The sequence below is a fragment of the Grampus griseus genome (assembly GCF_964374135.1).
Source record: "Grampus griseus genome assembly, chromosome: 16".
In the NCBI taxonomy this organism is placed as follows: domain Eukaryota; kingdom Metazoa; phylum Chordata; class Mammalia; order Artiodactyla; family Delphinidae; genus Grampus; species Grampus griseus.
The window spans coordinates 56,343,678-56,364,236 of NC_139010.1; the positions used below are offsets into that span (position 1 = coordinate 56,343,678).

General features: G+C 47.6%; 1 protein-coding gene across 1 annotated transcript; it reads left to right on the top strand.

Annotated features, from left to right (window-relative positions):
* Positions 1–11,398: 11,398 nt before the first annotated feature.
* PGAM1 (phosphoglycerate mutase 1) lies at positions 11,399–18,553 on the top strand. Its single transcript, XM_082673827.1, has 4 exons — positions 11,399–11,636; positions 15,521–15,795; positions 16,492–16,672; positions 17,463–18,553. The coding sequence occupies exons 1-4, from the start codon at positions 11,498–11,500 to the stop codon at positions 17,630–17,632; spliced, it is 765 nt and encodes a 254-aa protein (XP_082529953.1). The 5' UTR covers positions 11,399–11,497; the 3' UTR covers positions 17,633–18,553.
* Positions 18,554–20,559: the final 2,006 nt, after the last annotated feature.

Genomic DNA, 20,559 nt, shown 5'->3' on the forward strand with positions numbered 1-20,559 from the left:
TTGCATCACCCCCAAATTCAAATGTTAAAATCTTAACCCCCATAGATGATGGTATTAGGAGATGGAGTTTTGAGAGGTGTTTAAGTCGTGAGGGTGGACCCTCATGAAAGGAATTGGTGCCTTATGAAAGAGACGCCTAGCCCTTTCCACCATGTGAAGACAAAGCAAGAAGGCACTAGCTATGATCCAGGGGCCTCACCAGCCACACTGGCTCCCCTGAAGCTCGAAACCAGCCATAACTAATCTACAGTATTAGAAATCAGGATAGCACTTTTCATGGTGGTAACAGCTGAGAGTGGGCAGAGTGGTAATATTCTAATTTTTTATCAGAAGGGAGTTTACATGGATGTATTCACTGCGTGATAGCTCATTGAGCTGTACACTTATAATTTGTGCACTTTTCTGTGTATATATTAGTCTTCACTGGTTTACTACAAATAAAAAGTCGTCCTTGCACACAGAGCAGAGGGAGCATCCAGACTGTTAACATGAGAAAGCGTCACTGCAGCAAAGGCAGCGAAGGCATTTGAGCATTGACTCAGCTGCACGGGTCACCACCACCTCCTCCCATCGGGCCCCATTCCGGGACACAGGCTGAGAGCTGGATTGTAAGTCTGAGAAAAAGGAACTGGTGGCCTGAGGAGGAAGAGGAAGACAAGTCTGGAAACTATTGAAGCAAGCCGGTGCTCGCAACCAGAGGCCTAGTTGTGGAGACAGTTACTTGAGAAAAGACAGAGGTTAAGTGTTGGGTTCGAGTCTGGACTTACGTTCCACATGACACGGAGCAAGGATTTAACCTCTCTGAGTCTGCATTTCATATTCCGTAAAGTGGTAATAATACTACTGAACCCACTGGGCTACTCTCTCTGTGGTTTCAATGCGAAAGGTATGTTTGTCAAAATGCGTACAGCTCCGTAAATGTTGTTAGTGGTACCTTGTAAAGGGTGCCATGGTGCACTTTTGCCACCAGAGGGAGCTCTGCAAACAAGCAGTTAAAGCCAAAACCCTACCAGAGACAGCTGCAAGCAGCAATAATGGCTGAGCCGCTGGGGTTTTGCAAATCAGATGCGGAGATGAAAAGGCTCAGGGTAGTGGCAGCCTTCCTATCCTTTTCCTAGACAGCAGACACTGCGGGCCTGCAAACCGAGTCTGCGTCATGACTGGATACAGCCCCTGGATGAACCATCAATCTAGAATGAGCACTGGAGGTCCACAGCCTCCCTGCCGGCCCTCCACCCTGAGGCATCTGCTCAGGGCCTCCTCAAGAAGACATGTGGTGCCAGGAGAGGGGACAAGAGGCATCCAGATGGCCTGAGCACACTCTTTCCCACCCTGCACCCCAGGGTTCACCTTTTTGGTGAAGTACTACCTACCTCAACCCTGAATTCCAGCAGTGTCTTCCACCCAGAGGCATTAGCCATCTCCATGACTAGCCACATATATATGGCTAATAAGGACCACTCACGTTTGTAGGATGGGTCCTGTAGTCAGACCCTCAGGGTTAGAATTCAAGTACTACCACTTGCTGTCTGACCTTGAGCAAGTCACCTTACTCTCTGAGCCTCAGTTTTCCTCATCTGTAAAATGGAGATAAGAATGCCTACCCTGCCCATAGGGTTTATGAGAACTAAATAAGGTAACACATGTAAAAGTGCTTAACACTGCCTTGCACATAATGAGAAGGCAATAAATGTGAGCTCATTATTATAATGCAAAACACTCTTCTTGAGTAACAAAACAGCTTCTCAGCTACTATCTAAGTGAGGAGGACAGAGCAGTGTCCTCACATCACAGATGGGGAAACATGGTTCCAGAGAGTTGAGTGACACCCCTAAGGTCACACAGGCGATCAATGGGCAAAAGCTGGGAGATCCAACTCTTAGCCAAGGAGCACCCCCTGTAGCCACTGCTCTTAAAAGCCTCTTTGAGGCTCATGTGGAAGGAACAGGGCTTCTGCGTCCAAAGCACTGAGCCCAGGGTCAGCAGGAAGGCCTTTTTTAGGTCATTGGGGCTGTAATCTGTTATGACACTAGGCAGGAGGAAACGGAAGTTGATGCTCAGCCTCTTGCCCTAAACAAAGAGGAAGCGATGGTTTGGATGTTTGACTTCGGGCTCAAGCTCTGGTCGGGGGAGAAGGGTTTTGTCACCCTGGGCAGCCCATCATGACCCAGGCAGTGGAGTTGCAACTGCTCCAGAGCATTTTCCTAACTGCTGGAACTGTGTCAACAATCCGGCTTTGGGCTTAGGCAAGCTTGCATTTGGAACCGCATCCTAGGTGTGCCTGGGGGCAGGCAGCTGACCTTTCTAAGCCACAGTTTCCTCATCTGAAAATGGGGCTGCTGTTTGGAGGCTGAAATGAGATCACACGTGCCAAATGCTTAGCACCGTGCCTGGCACAGGGGCATGAGTGAATGGCCAGGTGTACTAAAGAGAAAGTGTGTTTCCCTTCTGGTGTAGAGAGGACCAGTGTCTGCGCATGGCAGATGCGCTCTTGCTCAAAGGGAGAACTGTCTCCAAGGTGGAGTCCACCCTTTCTTCCCACCTGACAGCAGATGTCCATGGCTGGCAGAAGGGAGTCTGGGTAAGGAGAGACAGTGTGATCACCACTACCTGGCATCCTGATTCCCATAAAGTCAATCTTGGACTTCCCTGGTGGTGCAGTGGTTAAGAACCCTCCTGCCAATGCAGGGGACACGGGTTCAATCCCTGGTCTGGGAAGATCCCACACGCCGTGAAGCAACTCAGCCTGTGCGCCACAACTACTGAGCCTGAGCTCTAGAACCTGCGAGCCACAACTACTGAGCCCACGTGCCACAACTACTGAAGCCCACACGCCTAGAGCCCGTGCTCCGCAACGAGAAGCCACTGCAATGAGAAGCCCGCGTACTGCAATGAAGAGTAGCCCCCGCTCGCCACAACTAGAGAAAGCCCGTTCGCAGCAACGAAGAACCAACACAGCCAAAAATAAAAAAAATAAAAAAGATTTTCATTTTGCTTCTCTGCCTCCCGCTGACTGTGAACCCCCTGAGGACAGGGACCATTCTGGTTCACTCTTTTTTTTTTTTTTTTTGCGCGGGCTTCTCATTGCAGTGGCTTCTCTTGTTGCAGAGCATGGGCTCTAGGTGCGCGGGCTTCAGTAGTTGTGGCTCACGAGCTCTAGAGCACAGGCTCAGTAGTTGTGGCGCATGGGCTTAGCTGCTCTGCGGCATGTGGGATCTTCTTGGACCAGAGCTCGAACCGGTGTCCCCTGCACTGTCAGGCAGATTCTTAACCACTGCACCACCAGGGAAGTCCCTCTGGTCCACTCTTGTGTCACAGAGCCCACCACAGTGTCTGGCACATAGTAGGCGTGCAATACATTTATTTGCCAAATGAATACATGACATTAGCTGAGCTCAGCTAGAGGCACAAGAGAGGTTTGGGTAAAGCTTTGGGGGGTCTAAGAAGATGTCCCCTCATAAGGAGGCTGTCAGAGGGCTATCTTTCTTTTTTTTTAATAAGCTGACATTTAGATATGTAACCAATTTTCTTTCTTTTTTAAAAATATTTTATTTATTTATTTATTTATTTGCTTACTTATTTTGGCTGCATCGGGTCTTAATTGCAGCATGCGGGATCTTTAGTTGCAGCATTCGGACTCCTTAGCTGTGGCATACAAACTCTTAGTTGCGGCATGCATGTGGGATCTAGTTCCCCGACCAGGGATTGAACCTAGGCCACCTGCATTGGGAGCGTGGAGTATTACCCTCTAGGCCACCAGGTAAGTCACCATCAGAGGGCTATCTTTGATGAGAAGGTGAGTTTTTTGTTTTTGTTTTTGTTTTTGCGGTACGCGGGCCTCTCACTGTTGTGGCCTCTTCCGTCGCAGAGCACAGGCTCCAGACGCACAGGCCCAGCGGCCATGGCTCATGGGCCCAGCCGCTCCGCGGCATGTGGGATCCTCCCGGACCGGGGCACGAACACGTGTCCCCTGCATCGGCAGGTGGACTCTCAACCACTGCGCCACCAGGGAAGCCCCAGAAGGTGAGTTTTTTGTTTTTCGGGTTTTTTTTTTGCGGTGCGCAGACCTCTCACTGCTGTGGCCTCTCCCGTTGCGGAGCACAGGCTCCGGACGCACAGGCCCAGCGGCCATGGCTCACGGGCCCAGCCTCTCCGCGGCATGTGGGATCGTCCTGGACCGGGGCACGAACCCGTGTCCCCTGCATCGGCAGACGGACTCTCGACCACTGCGCCACCAGGGAAGCCCGAAGGTGAGTTTTTGAAAGTAAAACTGGCAAGGTAGATTGGGAACAGATACTGTCTGGCCTTGAGGGCCAGGCTAAGGGGTCTGAATTATTTTTTTTTAATTATTTTTAAACTTTATTTTATAAATTTATTTATTTATGGCTGCGTTGGGTCTTCGTTGCTGTGCACAGGCTTTCTCTAGTTGTGAATAGGGGCTACTCTTTGCTGCAGTGCGTGGGCTTCTCATTGCGGTAGCTTCTCTTGCCGTGGAGCACAGGCTCTAGGCACGTGGGCTTCAGTAGTTGTGGCACACAGGCTCAGTAGTTGTGGCACACGGTCTTAGCTGCTCCATGGCATGTGGGATCTTCCCAGACCAGGGCTCGAATCCATGTCCCCTGCATTGGCAGGCAGATTCTTAACCACCACGCCACCAGGGAAATCCCAGGGGTCTGAATTTTAATAGGAAGTTTCGGAAGCATCTTACACTCATGATCCTGCTGAGTCCTCACAACCAGGCTGTGCAGGAGGTGTTATTATTGTCAACCAAACAACAATAACAACAATAAACACACACACACATACACACACACACATACAAGGCTGCAAATAAGAGGAGAGTTTATTTTGTTCTTAAGAATTGCAATTCTAGAGACACAAATTTGGGTGAAACCTAAAGAGTGTTCCAGGGAAGGGAGTCAGGGGCTTTTAAAGGCAAAAGCCACAGGCTGCACTCTGGCACAAGAAAGGAGATGTTTGTCCTTAAGGGATAGGCTGTCACAAGTGCTTTAGGGTAAGGGTCTGATAAATACCTTGAGTTTCTGGAACATTGGGCAGATGTCCTGGATGCCTGCATTAAGGTAATAAGTGCTCAGAAGGTCAGATTTCTATCCAGGCCTAGACATGCATAAGTCACACTTCCTCAAAGGCCTCCCAGCTCCATTTCAGAGTGCTGTCTTAGCAACACTGACTCCATTTTGATTTTCCTTTCACATCGTTATCCACATTTTACAGATGGAGAAACCAAAGCTGTGGAAAGTCAAGTAACTTGCTTAAGTTCCCAACAGCATTAAATGGTAGAGTTGGAATTGCAACTTACTTTTCTCTCAAGTCCTTTTCCTCATGACCAGCTGGTTACAAAGAGATGAAAGTAGCCTAGTTCTCACATCCAGCACTCGCAGGCTGGTTGGGGTGGCAGCGAAAACACCTGGTGGTGACGATCGGTGCCATCATCCAGGTATACCCAGGAGGACAGGAGCCCCGAGCCCGGCTGGGTGTGGGCAGGCCTCAGAGGAGAGTCAGGGACAGCTTTCAGGTAAAAGGTGACAGTCTTGGTCTATTCGGGCTGCTATAACAGAACACCATAAACTTGGTGTCTTATAAACAGCAGAAATTTGTTTTTCACAGTTCTGGAGGCTGGGAAGCCCAAGATCAAGGTACAGGCAGATGCAGTGTCAGGTGAGGGCCACTTCCTGATCCATAGACTGCTGTCTTCTTGCTGTGTCCTCACATGGCAAAAAGGGCAAGGGAACACTGTGGGCTTTCTTTTATAAGGTTCTAATCCCATGAGCCCTCATGACCTAATCACCTCCTATAGCCTCCACCTCCTACTGCCATCACATTGAGGGTTAGGATTTCAACAGATGAATTTAGGGAGGACATAAACATTCAGTCCATTGCAGTGACATTGGAGCTGCACAGTGACTTGAAGTTGACCTGAAAGGAAAGTTAGAGGTATGGGTCAGGCCAAGGGAACAGCAGCTGCAGAGGCACAGAGGCTAGGGGTACCATAACATGTTTGCTCTAGAGGTGGGCGCCAGTTAGAGACTACTGCACCAGTACAGGCAAGAAAGAATGAGGTCTGACACCAAAGCAGTGGCAGTGGGAGCAAAGAGGAGAGGACAGATTGAAAAGTATATTTAGGAGGTGGAATGGGCAGCACTCACTGACTGACCAGTTATGAGGGATGAGCAGGGTTGCAGTGTGCAGTTGTGCAGACTGTGGACTGCTCAGTTTCCCAGCTGAGGGATCTGAAATCCCATCTTCATTGGAGCCTGTCTAGAAGAAGGGTTGGTCTTTTTCTAATTAACCAAGACATCATAGAGACTAGCAATAGCCCTCGAAAGGAGGAAAAATTACTCCCAGAGAGGTGACATTCCAGAATATTAGTGGAGGGTGTCTATGGAAGACACCACCTCTCAATAGCTGAGACAAAAAGCTGAATCTCTGACTTACTTCAGGAAGACAGAGCACTGTCTGTGGGGCAATCTCCTTGAGTGGAGCAGGGAAGTGACCCTCTATGCGGTGCTGGGAGGTGTGAAGGTCAGTGATGGGCATGCTTAGAGAAGGGGGAGTTTAGGGATTGGTTGGTGAACTGAAGTGTGGCTGTTGCTGATTGGCTGGCTTACAGAAGAGTGGTCACTGAGGCAAACTGTCATTGTTCAATTAAAGGGAGATGAGTTATCATTGCTTAAATGGTTTAACACCCTTTGGGGTGGTTACTTGTTGCCACGGCAACAGGACAGTCTTTGGGGTATGAGAACTTTTTTTTCCTCAAGTGACAGCTGGCTTAAACCTTTCACCCCTCCCCCACAGGGGCGTTTTACTTTAACGATGGACCATGTTTCTCAAGGGGTTAAATCTCCAGAGGGATTTAGGGGCTGTTTGGGGCGAGACACCTGCCTGGTCCAGGCAGTGGCAATAAGGTCCAGTTTCTGTCATCTCCCTCCAAATCCTGGGCCTGGGGTGATCCCAATAAGGGACAAGGGAAATTAGTTGTATAGCAGGGGAAGGTCCCGGCCCGGGGGAACGTCACGTGTCAAATCAAAAATAAGACCTAGGAGTGAATGAAATTTTATCTGGGCACCTTACTGAGGACTATAGCCAAGGAGACAGCCTCTCAGATAGCTCTGAGGAACTGCTCTGGGAAGGGAAGGGTGGAGCCAGGATACATAATCGTGTTTGCTGAAAAGACAAAACAAAAAAACAACCCCCACCCCCAAAAAAACCCATGTAGTCAAACATCAAAAGTTTACTGCTAATCACAAAAAACAGACATCTCAAATTAATGAGATATCTGTTTTACACTTAGAATTTAATCCAAAGAAACATAGTAGTCTATGTTTGGGAAACTGGGAAAACAGTTTGATGTGAAGGAGAATAGACGGGTTGGCTTATTGCCCTGTTTTGAGCATTTTTATCATCATAGTTCTCACACACAGGGCCTAGAGGCAGAGGACCTCGTGCACCCCTGGTGGTTTCTTTTCAGAGACTGAGAGTTCCATAATCCCGGGAGAAGGGTTTTTACTATGGCTGGGCTGGACACTCAAGTCTGAAGCTGGGTTTTGAGGTTGGAGAAGAAAGGGTTTTGTCAGGGGAGCTGTAGGAAGCCAGTTCCAGCCAGTTCCAGCTCTATCTTCAGATGGCAACTGTAGAAGGCTGTGAAGCATGTGTTTTACCCTTCCTTGAAGCCCTACTTCCTCTCTTAGAAGCTCAGAGTCTTGAGACATGAGCCACAATCATCTGGGCTCACTTTCCAAGGCAGGAGTCCTCTCCTACTGAGACACCAGCTGAGCTGGGGAGATCTGAGCATCACGCGATGAGTTTGCAAGATGTTGAACAAATAAAGACGTGGTGTCCTGATGGGGAGTCCTGTGGGCTGAACGGCAGCCGCCCGCCCCACCTTCCACCCAGCAGAAAACGCGCTTCGCCCCACTGGGATTCTAAATCGGGTCCTTCACTGAATGTTTGGTACTTGATAAGGGCGTTACCCTTCTGCAGAAAAAAATAAATGGGAAGGGAAGCTTGAGAGAGGCCTTTAGTATTTTAAGGGACGAGCGGGGGCAATAGGGCTGTGATCACTGATTATCCGAGTTTTCGTAGCAGCTGAACCAACAAGCTTGGTGGTTGGAAGCTGTTCGAGTCCTGGGAACTTCCTTGAGGCCTGAGGAATTAGAGCACTGAGCTAGAAGGGAGGCTGTCTGCCCTAAGAGTTCAGGGATTAGAGGTCGGCTGGGGGCCCCAGGAAGAGATGAGAGCTGTCACTGATGAATGTCCCTGACCAGGAGATGAGAGTAAAGAAGGCTCTGGAGCACAGGCCCCCACCCGCATGCGCCAGGCAGGAAGGAGGGCTTATTTGGCCATAGTTGCTCCCTGCCGGGCAGGGAGGAAAGGAGATGAACTGTTTGGGAGCTGTGCAGTGGGTCCCTCAGGCTGCTCCCCAAGCTGCCCCCAAGCTGTGATCAGAGCCTTCACACTGCTCGGTTCTCAGGTTATGTGAATGCGCGCCTGTATCCACCCACTTCTTTAGAAGGGCCCAGGGATCAGCCCTGACAAATGTCTGTGTGTCTTGTGTTCAGGAGAGATAACAATTAAGATTTAAAAAAAAAAAGTAGTAGAGGGCAACATACACTGGTTTATCCTTACCCTTTACTGTCATTTGAGAAACCTTGGTTTGATAGGCTCTAAGCTTCTTCCCAGATTTGTGATGCTGTGGTAGATGCTGAATGAATCCCAATCTCTGCCCAGGAATTCTGGCTTCCAGCTGCAAAGCCTTCACAGTCCTCACGTGGCTCCCCCCAGCCCCCTTCTTTTCCAGACTTCTCCAGGCTCCTGCCTTTCCCTGACACAGCAAGCCCCAACTTTGGGGCCCTTCTCCGTGGATCGCCTCTGACTTCTCACTTATGAACCCAGTCCCCTGCTCATCTCCTGTGCTTTTGAAAGGCTCACCTCACTTTCCTCATCTGTTACATGTGGACTGGAGGTGGCTGGAGGTGGGGACTTGCAGTGGAGAATTATCAAGGTCTCTCTTAGCTCTGACACTCAAGGACACTCAGGGAGATGGCCATGGGCAAAGGCATCATGCTTAGTGCTTGTGTATGGGTGTATAAAATAGAGATGCAGTACCCACCCTCAAGGAGTTTCTAGTTGAGTGGATCTGACACATACATAAAAAAATCTCTGATGCTCCAAGGTAGATATGCTGTGAGTTATCAGAGCTCCTCAGAATTCCAAGGAGATGAGAGATCCCTTCTGGAGGCAGAGGGGGTTGGTGAAAGCAATAAAGTAGGACTTCCCGGGCTCTTTCCCAAGGCTGGTGGCACAGAAGCCCTTGGCCTCCTGCCCAAAGTATCCTAGTTATCTGCTCAGTTCCAATCCCAGTGGGCAAGGGATCCCTTACCAGGCATCCTCCTGGAGAGAAAATCTGTCCATAGACCCTCAGATTCATATGCTCTAAATCGGTACCTCATTAAATCTTTTTTGTCTTCTTGATCACATTGCTAATAGTATTTATTATTAATATGTTAATAATACATTATTATTATTTATGGCTATTTGCTGGTGTGAAAAACCCTGGGAGGGCCTGGACATCAGTACTGGGATGACCAAGCAGAAGGAATGACCAGAGGGAGAACTTCCAAAGAGGGATTCTTCCAAGGTCCCCCATGTGGGCCATGCCTGGAGCTTGAACAAGGAAGCCTTCCAGGACAGCTTGCTTTGCAGCCCTGGGAGACTGTAAGCTCCAAGTGCAGCTTTTAGTGCTGGACTGCATCCCAGTCACCTTCCTGGTCACTGAATTCCATCTTCTCCCAGCTGCAGAGGAGGAAGGTGTGGCTAGAGTGCACGCTAGGCCACTGCACTGCCTGGGTTTGAGTCTTGGTTTTTTCTTCACTTCTGCTCCGAGCTGTGACTTTGGACAAATTATTTCCCCGGGCCTCAGTTTCTTCATCTGTGGAATGGAGCTATAATAGTACCTATATTATATGAATTGCTGGAAGGTTGAGATAATACATTAAAACACTTGACACACTAAACTTTCACAAACAGTAGATGACATATCTAAAAGGGAGTCTTATGTATTTTGGTTCATGTCATTCCCAAAGTGCCTTTTCTCTGCCTCTCAAACCCTTCCCACTCTTCAAAGTCAATAAATGTCTAAAATGCAACAAATATGTGGAGGCCGCAGAGAGTAGTAGGTCAGATAAGCGTGGACTTGGGAGCCAGCCATACTAGGCGTGAATCTTGGTTCCTATAACCTTAGACAAGTTACTTCATCCCTCAGTTTCTTCATCAGTAAATAGGGACACAATAGTACTAGCCTCATAAGATCATCATGAGGATATGAGGATTAAATGAGTTAATGTTTGTAAAGCACTCATAACACTGCCTGGCATGTAGTAGGTGCTTTACGAGTGCATGCTAAAAATTTTTCTATAATCTGTCAAAGTATAGCACACAGCACAATTTCATTGTTAGCTGTTTCCATGTGGATCTTATTTGCACTCCACCTGCTATGAAGGGTAGAAAACACATTCAATCCATCTTTGACCCTAGCCCACTGCCTGATTCATGTTTGGTGCTCAATAAAGTGGCTAGATTGAAATAAACCAGGAAAAGGGGCATGGGCACCAGAGAGCTGTCCAGATAAAGCAGATACTGAAACTGTGATTGGGTGTAGGGCAGGCACAGGCAGTAACTCTTCTCTTCCTGGAGTGTTTGATCGGCCTAGAATTTGCTTCACTGTGGTTGGTCCAGGAAGCACTGGCCAGAGGCTGTGAGAAACTAGAAGGTGGGACAAAAGGCCGTGTGTTAGATAAAGAGCGTGGCTTTCGAACCAGCAGTCAGAACCCGTGTCGTTATGGAGATTAGTGTCCATGGAAATGAGATAGAAACAACCACCATTTACTGAGCACCTTCCAGGTAGATAGGCACCAGTTAAGTATTTACTACGTCCATTTACAGATGGGGCTGAGCGAGGTTAAGCGAGATACAAAGCGAATAAAATGGAAGAGTGAAGATTGGAACACAGGTGTGTGAATCACACCCTGCGTACGGATGGGAAAGTGTCACCTGGCCGAGCCAAGCGCGATTCAAATAATAAAAGACCATTTGATTACAACGAAGGGCTTATGAATAACGGCAATACGACCACACTCCGGCCAGCGGGCACAACCGGGAACAGCCCGAAGGTCCCACCTCCCTTCGGCGCTTACGTGCGCTCCGTGACTACCGCGGCGAACACGGGGCCGACGACGGAGGCCGCATGCGCCCTGGCGTCCTGGAGGGCGCCCCCTCCCCCTGGCGGCTGCAGCGTCCGCACGGGGCGCATGCGTACATCCGGCGGGCGGAGGACGGCCACGAGCCAGTGGAAAGATTTGGCCGAGCAAGTGAGCGGGAGCGGGCCGTTGGAGCGCGAGCGCGCAGGCGCGGCCGGCGTAGGGCCGCGACTCCGGAATCTCGGTGAGCCCCAGTCTGCGCCGCACCCCGAGCCGCAGCCATGGCCGCCTACAAGCTGGTGCTGATCCGGCACGGCGAGAGCGCGTGGAACCTGGAGAATCGCTTCAGCGGCTGGTACGACGCCGACCTGAGCCCGGCCGGGCACGAGGAGGCGAAGCGCGGTGGGCAGGCGCTGCGAGGTGCGGAGAGGGCCGGGGCAGTGGGTGGGGGCTGCGAAGGCTCGGGCAGGCGCCGCTGGGTGAGGGCCGCTTGGCCGCCCCCGCGCCCCCCCGGAGAGCCCCTTCTCTCCAACAGTTTATTTTACAGTTGAAAAAATGGGCCCAGGGTGGGGGATCGACTTGCTCAAGGTCACCCAGCGGAGTGTGAGGGGCAGTGCCAGGAAGAGGACCCGGGCGGTAGCCCCGCAGCTCACTGCGCTCTCCACGACACAGCCTTGAGAAAGTCCCCTTTTTCCTAGTCCGAGCACTTAGTAACTCGGGGACGGGTTGCTAAATGGGATGCCCGGTGTCTTCCAGCAGCTGTAACCAAGCCTACTCAGGAGGATGCTGGGGATCCTGGTGAAGAGGCAGGCCACATGCTTCTCCCCGCTACGGGGGAGTGACGCGGCCCCCGGGGCCGGGGCGGGGCGGGTGGCGACCAGCAGGGTTCTAGGTACAAAGACATCCACGTGCTTGTGCAGAATGTTGTTTACCAGCATTCCGCAAATCCTGTGTCCAAAATGCGTCCACAAATGTAATTGAGTAAATGAATGATTTGAGTAGATCCTCTTCACAGCCCTATAAATTACACAGGTTTTATTCCCCTCCTTCCCATCCCTCCCTGGCCCTCTTTTCTAGTTGGGAAAGTGAGGATTGGAAAGATGACTTGTCCAAGGTCACATCTTATTCCTAGTCTGCCACCCTGGCCTCTGCTCTGGGGTTGAGTACCGGGTAAGTGCGAGGAACTGGTAGGCTGTTATGGGCAAAGGTGGAAGTGGCAATGAGATAAGCTGGCTTACCCAGGCTTGCCCCCGCTGGCAGACAGCTCTTTGTGATTTTGAAGCGCTAATAAGCATTCCCTGCTGCCAGCAATTCAAAGCGTCTCTGGACCGAGGAGGTGCTTCCACCAATCCTTCCCTGCTCCCTTTTAATCTCTGGACAAAGCAGCAGCCATTAAAAAGGGTCACTGATTCCTGGCTGATGTGAATCAGGTATTTGGCCCCAGTTTGCTCTCTCTAGCTTCTTGCCTTCACTGTAGATCCTTTAGAAATGAAGCAAAAGTTCGGAAAGTATGGGAAATGTAATCCTGCTGGGGATGTGTGTGAATACTTTGGGATGGCCTGGTGTGACCTCATACCGGTTAGGAGAGGCCAGGTTAGGGAAAGCGCTGGTAAAGGAGGCCATTTTCCCTCCTGCTGTCTGGCAGGAAGAACTGTATGGGTCTGTGGTGGTTTGCTGATGACTAGCCTAGGACAAAGCAAATTGCAGCTGTCCTCTAAGACTGATCAAATGCCTTAACTTGTAATATCTTAAAATAACAGACCCTATTTCAGTTTTTAAGTAAATGTTAGAAGCATTAGTTTCAAAAGAAATCCCATTTAAAATTTTAATAACTGTTTAGGGGCATCACAGATGATTAAATAAAAAGTGAAAGACCAAAAGCAAAAACTGAATGATGAAGACCATATGAATAATCTAATACTGTAAAAGACCTAAAATAACATTAAATTCACTAGGGCTTTAAGTATTATAGGGTTTATAAAATCTTGAATGATTTCAGGAGGAAGCTACCAAGAACTGAGTTTTCCCATGCCGTCTTGCTCCTGGGGGGCGGATGGAGTCCACACTGCACAACACCAGCTAACCTCATCCCTGGGAGTGGCCTAGACTATGCTTTTGTTTGATGGCCACGTTGAAGGAAGAGGATTTAGAGTTCTCTGTTAAGAGTTGTAAGGGGAACTGCTCTTTTCCTCGGGGACTGACTTCTGTATCCAATGTGCAGCACTCCATTGCAAGTGGAAAATGCAGTGAAACAACCAATAGCTTTTCAGCATGGGAGCTGAGGCTTGCACTGTGGATACTCAATTCCCAGTGACTCCCTTTTATTGGGGAGCCATTCCTCCCCATAAGATTAGGGAGGGGATGGTAAGTGAGTCTACTCGCACTTGTCAGTGAGCCTTAGTGATGAAATCTGTGTCTTTTCCCTTGTGGATTGTGGTGAGTTTCTTGGTGATTAATTCTCCCTTCCCCCATCAGTGTAGTTCTTACTGGCCTTATTCTCAGTTGAACGGCTGGCAGGAAAATTCACTTCGCATTTCATTAATTACTGTTGGCCACCTCAACATGAGGCAATGCGCAGGAAAGTTCGTGCTGAATTTCAAAGAAGGCCTTGTAGCCTCATGGAAGAAAACAGGAATGTTTTCCTGGTCCACTACTTAAGGAAAGGGCCATCTCCCCATTAAAGTGGGAGGGAGAATAACCGTTTGTGAAACATGAAGACAAATAGTTGTAACTTACTGGTTGGGCCAATATAACTTGATACCACCCCTCAGTAACTGCTGTGTATGGAGGAGAGGTTCATTTACAAATGCATCAGACAGTGCACAGCATTTGCTCTTTCTCCAATGAGTGGCTTCTCTTAAACTTGGTTTAACAATTGACGTAGGTAGATTATATTCTCTGGGTAGTGAGGTAATTTGACGATAGCAGAAAGGAACTGTGGATGAAGAGGTTGTGATGTGATTTCCAATACTCTAGGGAAGGTATAATTTCATGCAACAAACTAGTTTTATCAGCATCCTCTAAGAGCTCTTGCTGTGTCCTGATTGTTGAGAGTTCAAAATCCCATTTCTCCTAGACCAGAGGTAGAGAGGACTGAAGTATGTTAATAATTATCAATCAGAAGTGACAGTTCTAACTAAAATACACACATCAGGATCCTTAGAAATTAGCAAACTATGGAGATAGCTAGAGGTGGTGGTTATGAGTTAGATTTTTTAAAAATAAATTTATTGATGTATTTATTTATTTTTGGCTGCGTTGAGTCTTCGTTGCTGGGCTCGGGCTTTATAGTTGTGGCGAGCGGGGGCTAACTTTTTGCTGCGGTGCACAGGCTTCTCATGTTGCAGAGCACGGGCTCTAGGCGCACGGGCTTCAGTAGTTGCAGCACGTGGGCTTTGCAGTTGCGGCTCGTGGGCTTTAGAGTGCAGGTTTGGTAGTTGTAGCTCGTGGGCTTAGCTGCTCCGCTGCATGTGGGATGTTCCCAGATGAGGGCTCGAACCCATTTCCCCTGCCTTGGCAGGTGGATTCTTAACCACCGCGCCACCAGGGAAGTCCCCTGTGAGTTAGATTTTAGAGTCATACAGCCTGGGTTTTAATCTCTTTTGTGTAATAGCTGTGAGCTCGGATAGTTTGCTTAACTCCTCTAGTTTCTATTTTCACCTGGTAAGATGGGTTGTAATGATGTAACCTTATAGGATTGTTATGAAGACTAAATAAAACACATACAAAGTACTCAGTCCAGTGCCTGACAGATGGTAAGCTCTCTATAAGTATTAACTATTATATTTATTAAAAGATTCCAAGTTTTTTGAATCCTTACCTTGAAAGAATTAAAGCAAATAAATTCTTAAAGTGTGCTTAAGCACAGCACTCTGGGGATTAGGAAAAGTAGCCCAGATCTCAGGTTAGCTGGTTGACAGTACATTTGGGCCTTGGGTTAGATGAATTATTGGGGAACCACTGGGAAGTATATTGTCAACTGCAACATAAATCAACAAATTTTATCTTCCCCGAAGGCAGAATATTGTTTTTCCTGCTAGGGTGTACAAAATAAAATATTTAGCCAAATAATTTTCATTTGGGTTGTCTGTACGTGATGAAATTTATATGTAAGAAAATTCTGGCTCTAGGGAATTCCCTGGTGGTCCACTGGTTACAACTGTCACTGCCAAGGGTCCGGGTTGAATCCCTGGTTGGGGAACTAAGATCCCACAAGCCACATGGTGCGGCCAAAAAGAAAGAAAGAGAATTCTTGCTCTAGAGTGGACCTGATTAGCTTATCACTTTCAACTTATAATTTCCAGATGCCGGCTATGAGTTTGACATCTGCTTCACCTCAGTGCAGAAGAGAGCAATTCGGACCCTCTGGACAGTGCTGGATGCCATTGACCAGATGTGGCTGCCAGTGGTGAGGACTTGGCGCCTTAATGAGCGACACTATGGGGGTCTGACTGGCCTCAATAAGGCAGAAACTGCTGCCAAGCACGGTGAGGCCCAGGTAAAGATCTGGAGGCGCTCCTATGATGTCCCACCACCTCCGATGGAGCCCGACCATCCCTTCTATAGCAACATCAGTAAGGTATGGACAAATGGAGGTTTGGCTCGCTCCACCCAGGACCAGGGTGTTAGAATCTGGGCTTCACTCTCTTAGCTTTTATTAGGGTCTGCCTAGACCCACTGAGTTTCTAATTTATGATAAAATAGTTACTTGTTTTTTTCTTTTCTTTTCTTTTCTTTTTTTGGCTGTGGGGTTTGTGGGATCTTAGTTCCCCAGCCAGGGATCAAACCTGGGCCCTCGGCAGTGAAAGCACAGAGTCCCAACCACTGGACCACCAGGGAATTCCCTAAAATAGTTAATTGTAATCCCCTTTCTCCAAGGAATGACCTCCACTTGTTAAAAGATTTAGTTAAGAGTTTATGTTGTTTATCTAAAAAGAATATATCTTTTTTACATCTACTGCCATGTTTTAAAAAAACCCATCCATAGCTGATAGGGCCTTCCTAAGCCAATTGCAAGATAAAGTGAATTGGTTAGAGCCTTGTAGCCTACCTTTTTTTTCTCCTTTCCTAAGTTATGTTTCTTTTGAACTGTCAAGTCTTCCCTATAGAGGGTAATGGGGGAGGGAGGGGCAGGATAATAATTATCCCCTTTCCCAAGCTCTCAGTGCCCTGGTGAGAGACTTTCAACCATCACTTTGATCCTTCAGGGGATGAGAAATAGGCAGAATGGATGCAACTGGTAATAACTGATACGCTTGGATTTTTTGTTGTTTAGGATCGTAGGTATGCAGACCTCACTGAAGATCAGCTGCCCTCCTGTGAGAGTCTGAAGGACACTATTGCCAGAGCTCTGCCCTTTTGGAATGAAGAAATAGTTCCCCAGATCAAGGAGGGGAAACGAGTACTGATTGCAGCCCATGGCAACAGCCTTCGGGGCATCGTCAAGCATCTGGAGGGTATGTACGTTTTTCAGAGGGGCCCTCAAAGAGGGCTAAAGCAGAACTGTCATTAATCTGGACTTATTTAGTACGAAGGAGACCTTCAGGAAAGGGCTGGACATGTTGATAGCCTTAGAGACAGGCCAGATTGTCTCCTAGTAGAAACACATTCTCTATCCTTGTCTCTCAAAGCATCCTCTGCAGAAGCAGAGGCGGCCAGACCCCACTGGGTGCTTATTGCACATGCAGAACCTCAGGTCCCACTTCAGACCTGACTGAGAAGATGCATCTATCACCCAGGTAATTCAGATACACATGGAAGTTTGAGATGCCCACCTCTAGACTAGGATTACCAGTCGAAACTGCTGATAAAAATCCTTCTTAATCACAACCTGGTACAACTCCACAGATGAATCTCAGTTTGCATCTTAAATTGTTTCACCCAAGGGCCTAGAGGCCCAGATGTGCTGAGTTTTGGCAGCCTGGATGGACTACATAGGACATTTGAGATATGTATAGTCCAGCTTTACTACGGGCTTCCAGATCTCACTTTGGGAGACATACCTTTCATCCTTTTTTCTTGCTTTTCAGTGACTGAGAAATAAGCTACGGGGGCATTCCTTGGGTGAGCGATCTACTATAACACAGATCATTACTGTTATGACAAATACCAGAAAGGTTGTCTTGTTTTAATTCCTACGAAAGTCCTTGGAGGACCTGTTTCCCCACCTGGAGAATGAATAGCAACGCTGGAGAGGTCTGTGGATTCATATCTTGCTTGACTGATCATAGCGGGGTGTATTTTCAGGTCTCTCCGAAGAGGCTATCATGGAGCTGAACCTGCCGACTGGCATTCCCATTGTCTACGAATTGGACAAGAACTTGAAGCCCATCAAGCCAATGCAGTTCCTGGGTGATGAAGAGACCGTGCGTAAAGCCATGGAGGCTGTGGCTGCCCAGGGCAAGGCCAAGAAGTGAGGTCGAGCAGCAGATTACTTTCCCAAGGATTACCCTTCCTCCCAAGCCCATCCATTCCTCTGCACCTCTCCCCTGCACACGTCACACTGACGACATCTGTAGGCATCTTAAGCTGTAGCTGCGGATGGGGAGCAGTGGCTCCCAATTTCATTTTAGCCATTTTCTCTCTTGCACCCACTCCCTTCATACAGTCTAGTCAGAATGGCACCTCTGGGACATGGACCTCAGTCCAAGCCAAGGGAAGACTTATCCAAGAGCGTTGAGAGGTAGTAACTGGGGCGGGGCGTTGCTAGTGGTTTATTACTAAGGACCTGCTTGAGTAGGGGATAGGGAGGAACCATGCCAAGGTGTGACCAATGAGGAGAAGCAAGAGTGCCTATTTGTGTTCCCAGAGGCTAGCTGGGCACTGTTCTGTTCAGGTGACTGGGGGCTCTAGTCATTCCAGTGGAAGATGAATGTAACCTGCATGGTGATTCAATCAAACACTTCCTCCCTGACCCCAAAAGATTGGGATCAATCCTGAATGTTTATGTGTTGCATTTACTTTTACAAAAGAAAAATTTATATGTATATATAAATAAATTAAAAAAAAAACCCTTCTGGGGTTTCTAGTGGCGGTTGAAATATTCCCACATGTGGTCATCAGAAAATGAGCCATTCCTTACACCGTCGTGGGATAAGCTTCTTGACTTCTAAGGTGTAGGAGCTCATCCTGCTGTGTGTTTTAGAATCCCTCCCCCGCCTTATTGTTTTATGGCAGCGGAATGCCTCTTGATCACATCCAAGTGTGTCTTTCACTGTGCCTGATTTCTGAACCATGTTCCAGTTGCTTGGCCCACCACTTAGGCCCAGTACTCATTTGAGCATAACTGTAGTAAATCTTTTTTCCAGGTCAGTATGATAAAGGAGTGATGTGCAATATTTTCTGTGTCATGTGTGGTATGTCTTATCTGAGGAAATCAACTCAAACATTCAACTTGAAATGTCTCTCATTACCCAAGTCCTTGTATGACAGATTAAGAGCTTTTAGGACAACCAGTCACAACTTTACATAGCCTGGTCCAAGTATCATGTATCTCATTGGGTTTTCCGTGTTGGAGAGCTGAACGCTGTATTCCTGTTGCCTCTCTACAGCTCTTGCTCAGTGGTGCTGGTTACCGAACACTGGAAAATCAAATTCTGAAACTAGTATGCCCTTTTAGAGTAAGGTAAATGCTTGTTTACTAGACTTAAAAAAGCCAACCCTTTTTTTGTTAGTAACTTTTAAACTTGATTCACACCTTTCTTTTTGGCCCCTAAAATTTTAACCCTATCAGTCAACTAATTAACACCCTCAAAAGTTACACATGCAGGAGAAAAGGGATATACAGTCATCCCTTGGTATCTGCAGTGGGGGACTGGTTCCAGGACTCCTGTGGATACCAAAATTAACAGAAGCTAAAGTGCCTTATGTAAAACTAAGTAGTACAGTTGGCCCTCCGTATTCACAGGTGTCACATCCATGAATAGGGAGGGCCGACTAATTATATACGTAATAGGGAAGGGGCACTACTCACATTTACCTTTTCTCTAAGGCCTTTGAAAAGATCACTGGAACATGAGAAAGCCCATAATGCCTTTCTCTTCTAGTAGGAGCAAGTAACACCATCTATAAAGCTCTTATGAAGTGCCTCTATGCTAGCCATTGGGTGAGTACGTTACCTACATAATCTCCAATCTTGACAACCTCTGAAAGGGCTGGTATCCCCAGTTTACAGAAGAGGAAACATGCTGAAAACGATAACAGAAACTTGCCAGAAGGTACACTACTAAGTACTGGAACCCAGATGAATGTTACTGCAACTAAATCAAAGATTCTTATTCTAAAATTTAAGTACTTTTAAGCATCTTGCTTTTCAAGTTTAGTTTTTTATTTGATCTACACATTAATCCTAGGAAGACCTTTAGTAATTTAAGTCTCCAGTAGCCTGGTGGGATGTTAGTTTACTTAGCTGGTACTGAATCTTAGACCAGAAGTTGGTAATTTTGTTTGATCAAGTGCTCTTCACCCAAATCAGGCTGGATCAGCTTTGATTACTACTACTCTATGTCCTGACATCACTTGAGTTTACAGCAGTCTCCATTCCTTGCAACTTAGACTCCTGGCTAGAACTCCTGCCTTATGGGCAGGAAAATAACAGAAAGCCATCCTCATTTACCATTATGGCTAGGAGGCCAACAACTACTATCCCTCCAAGACAGTGTCTCTTGGCCAGAGTAGCACATCAGAATCACCTGTGGAGCTGAACAAACCCTTAACACCCACAGGTTCAACCATGAGATTCGTAAGCAGGGCTAGGGCACCTGCAGTCTTTTTTTCCCCTGCACTCCCCCTGCTACCCCTTTACCACTTACAGGCAATTTTGAAGTTCACCTAACCCAGGCTGAGAACCACTTTTCCAAGGCACAGAAAGTATATCCTCCCTGTCTCTAGATTAACAAATATCACCATTACTACATATCAATCACTGTTTGGGCATAGCTATTCAGTCAGCTATGAGTACGCTCAAAAAATTTTTATTGAGCATTTGCTACGTGTTAATCACAGTACCAGGTACTGGAGATTTGAAGATAGAGAAGACAGCATGCTGCCCTTAAAGCTAAGGTAAGTAGGGGAGACACGCACACAACTAACAAACATGTAATACAATATTGCATGGTTAAGGGTGAGAAAATCTAACCTGGTTCGCAGCAAATCAGAAGGCCATTACCCAGTTGTTTCAAATGTTCTTCTTTATGACACTTTTTAAAATTACTGTTTGAAATTATAACATTTCCGTATTTGTTTACTTTTCATTTGTCTCCCCTCCCACCAATGGTCCCCCCCCACTAGAATGTAAGCTCCACAAGGAAAGGATTCTATCATGTTCACTGCTTTACTCCCTAGT

Excerpts from the sequence above, each read along its gene's own strand:
- PGAM1 (XM_082673827.1), top strand. The coding sequence starts at position 11,498 with ATGGCCGCCTACAAGCTGGTGCTGATCCGGCACGGCGAGAGCGCGTGG. Across the intron at positions 11,637-15,520 it reads CGGTGGGCAGGCGCTGCGAG|ATGCCGGCTATGAGTTTGAC; the intron begins GTGCGGAGAGGG and ends TATAATTTCCAG. Across the intron at positions 16,673-17,462 it reads CATCGTCAAGCATCTGGAGG|GTCTCTCCGAAGAGGCTATC; the intron begins GTATGTACGTTT and ends GTGTATTTTCAG.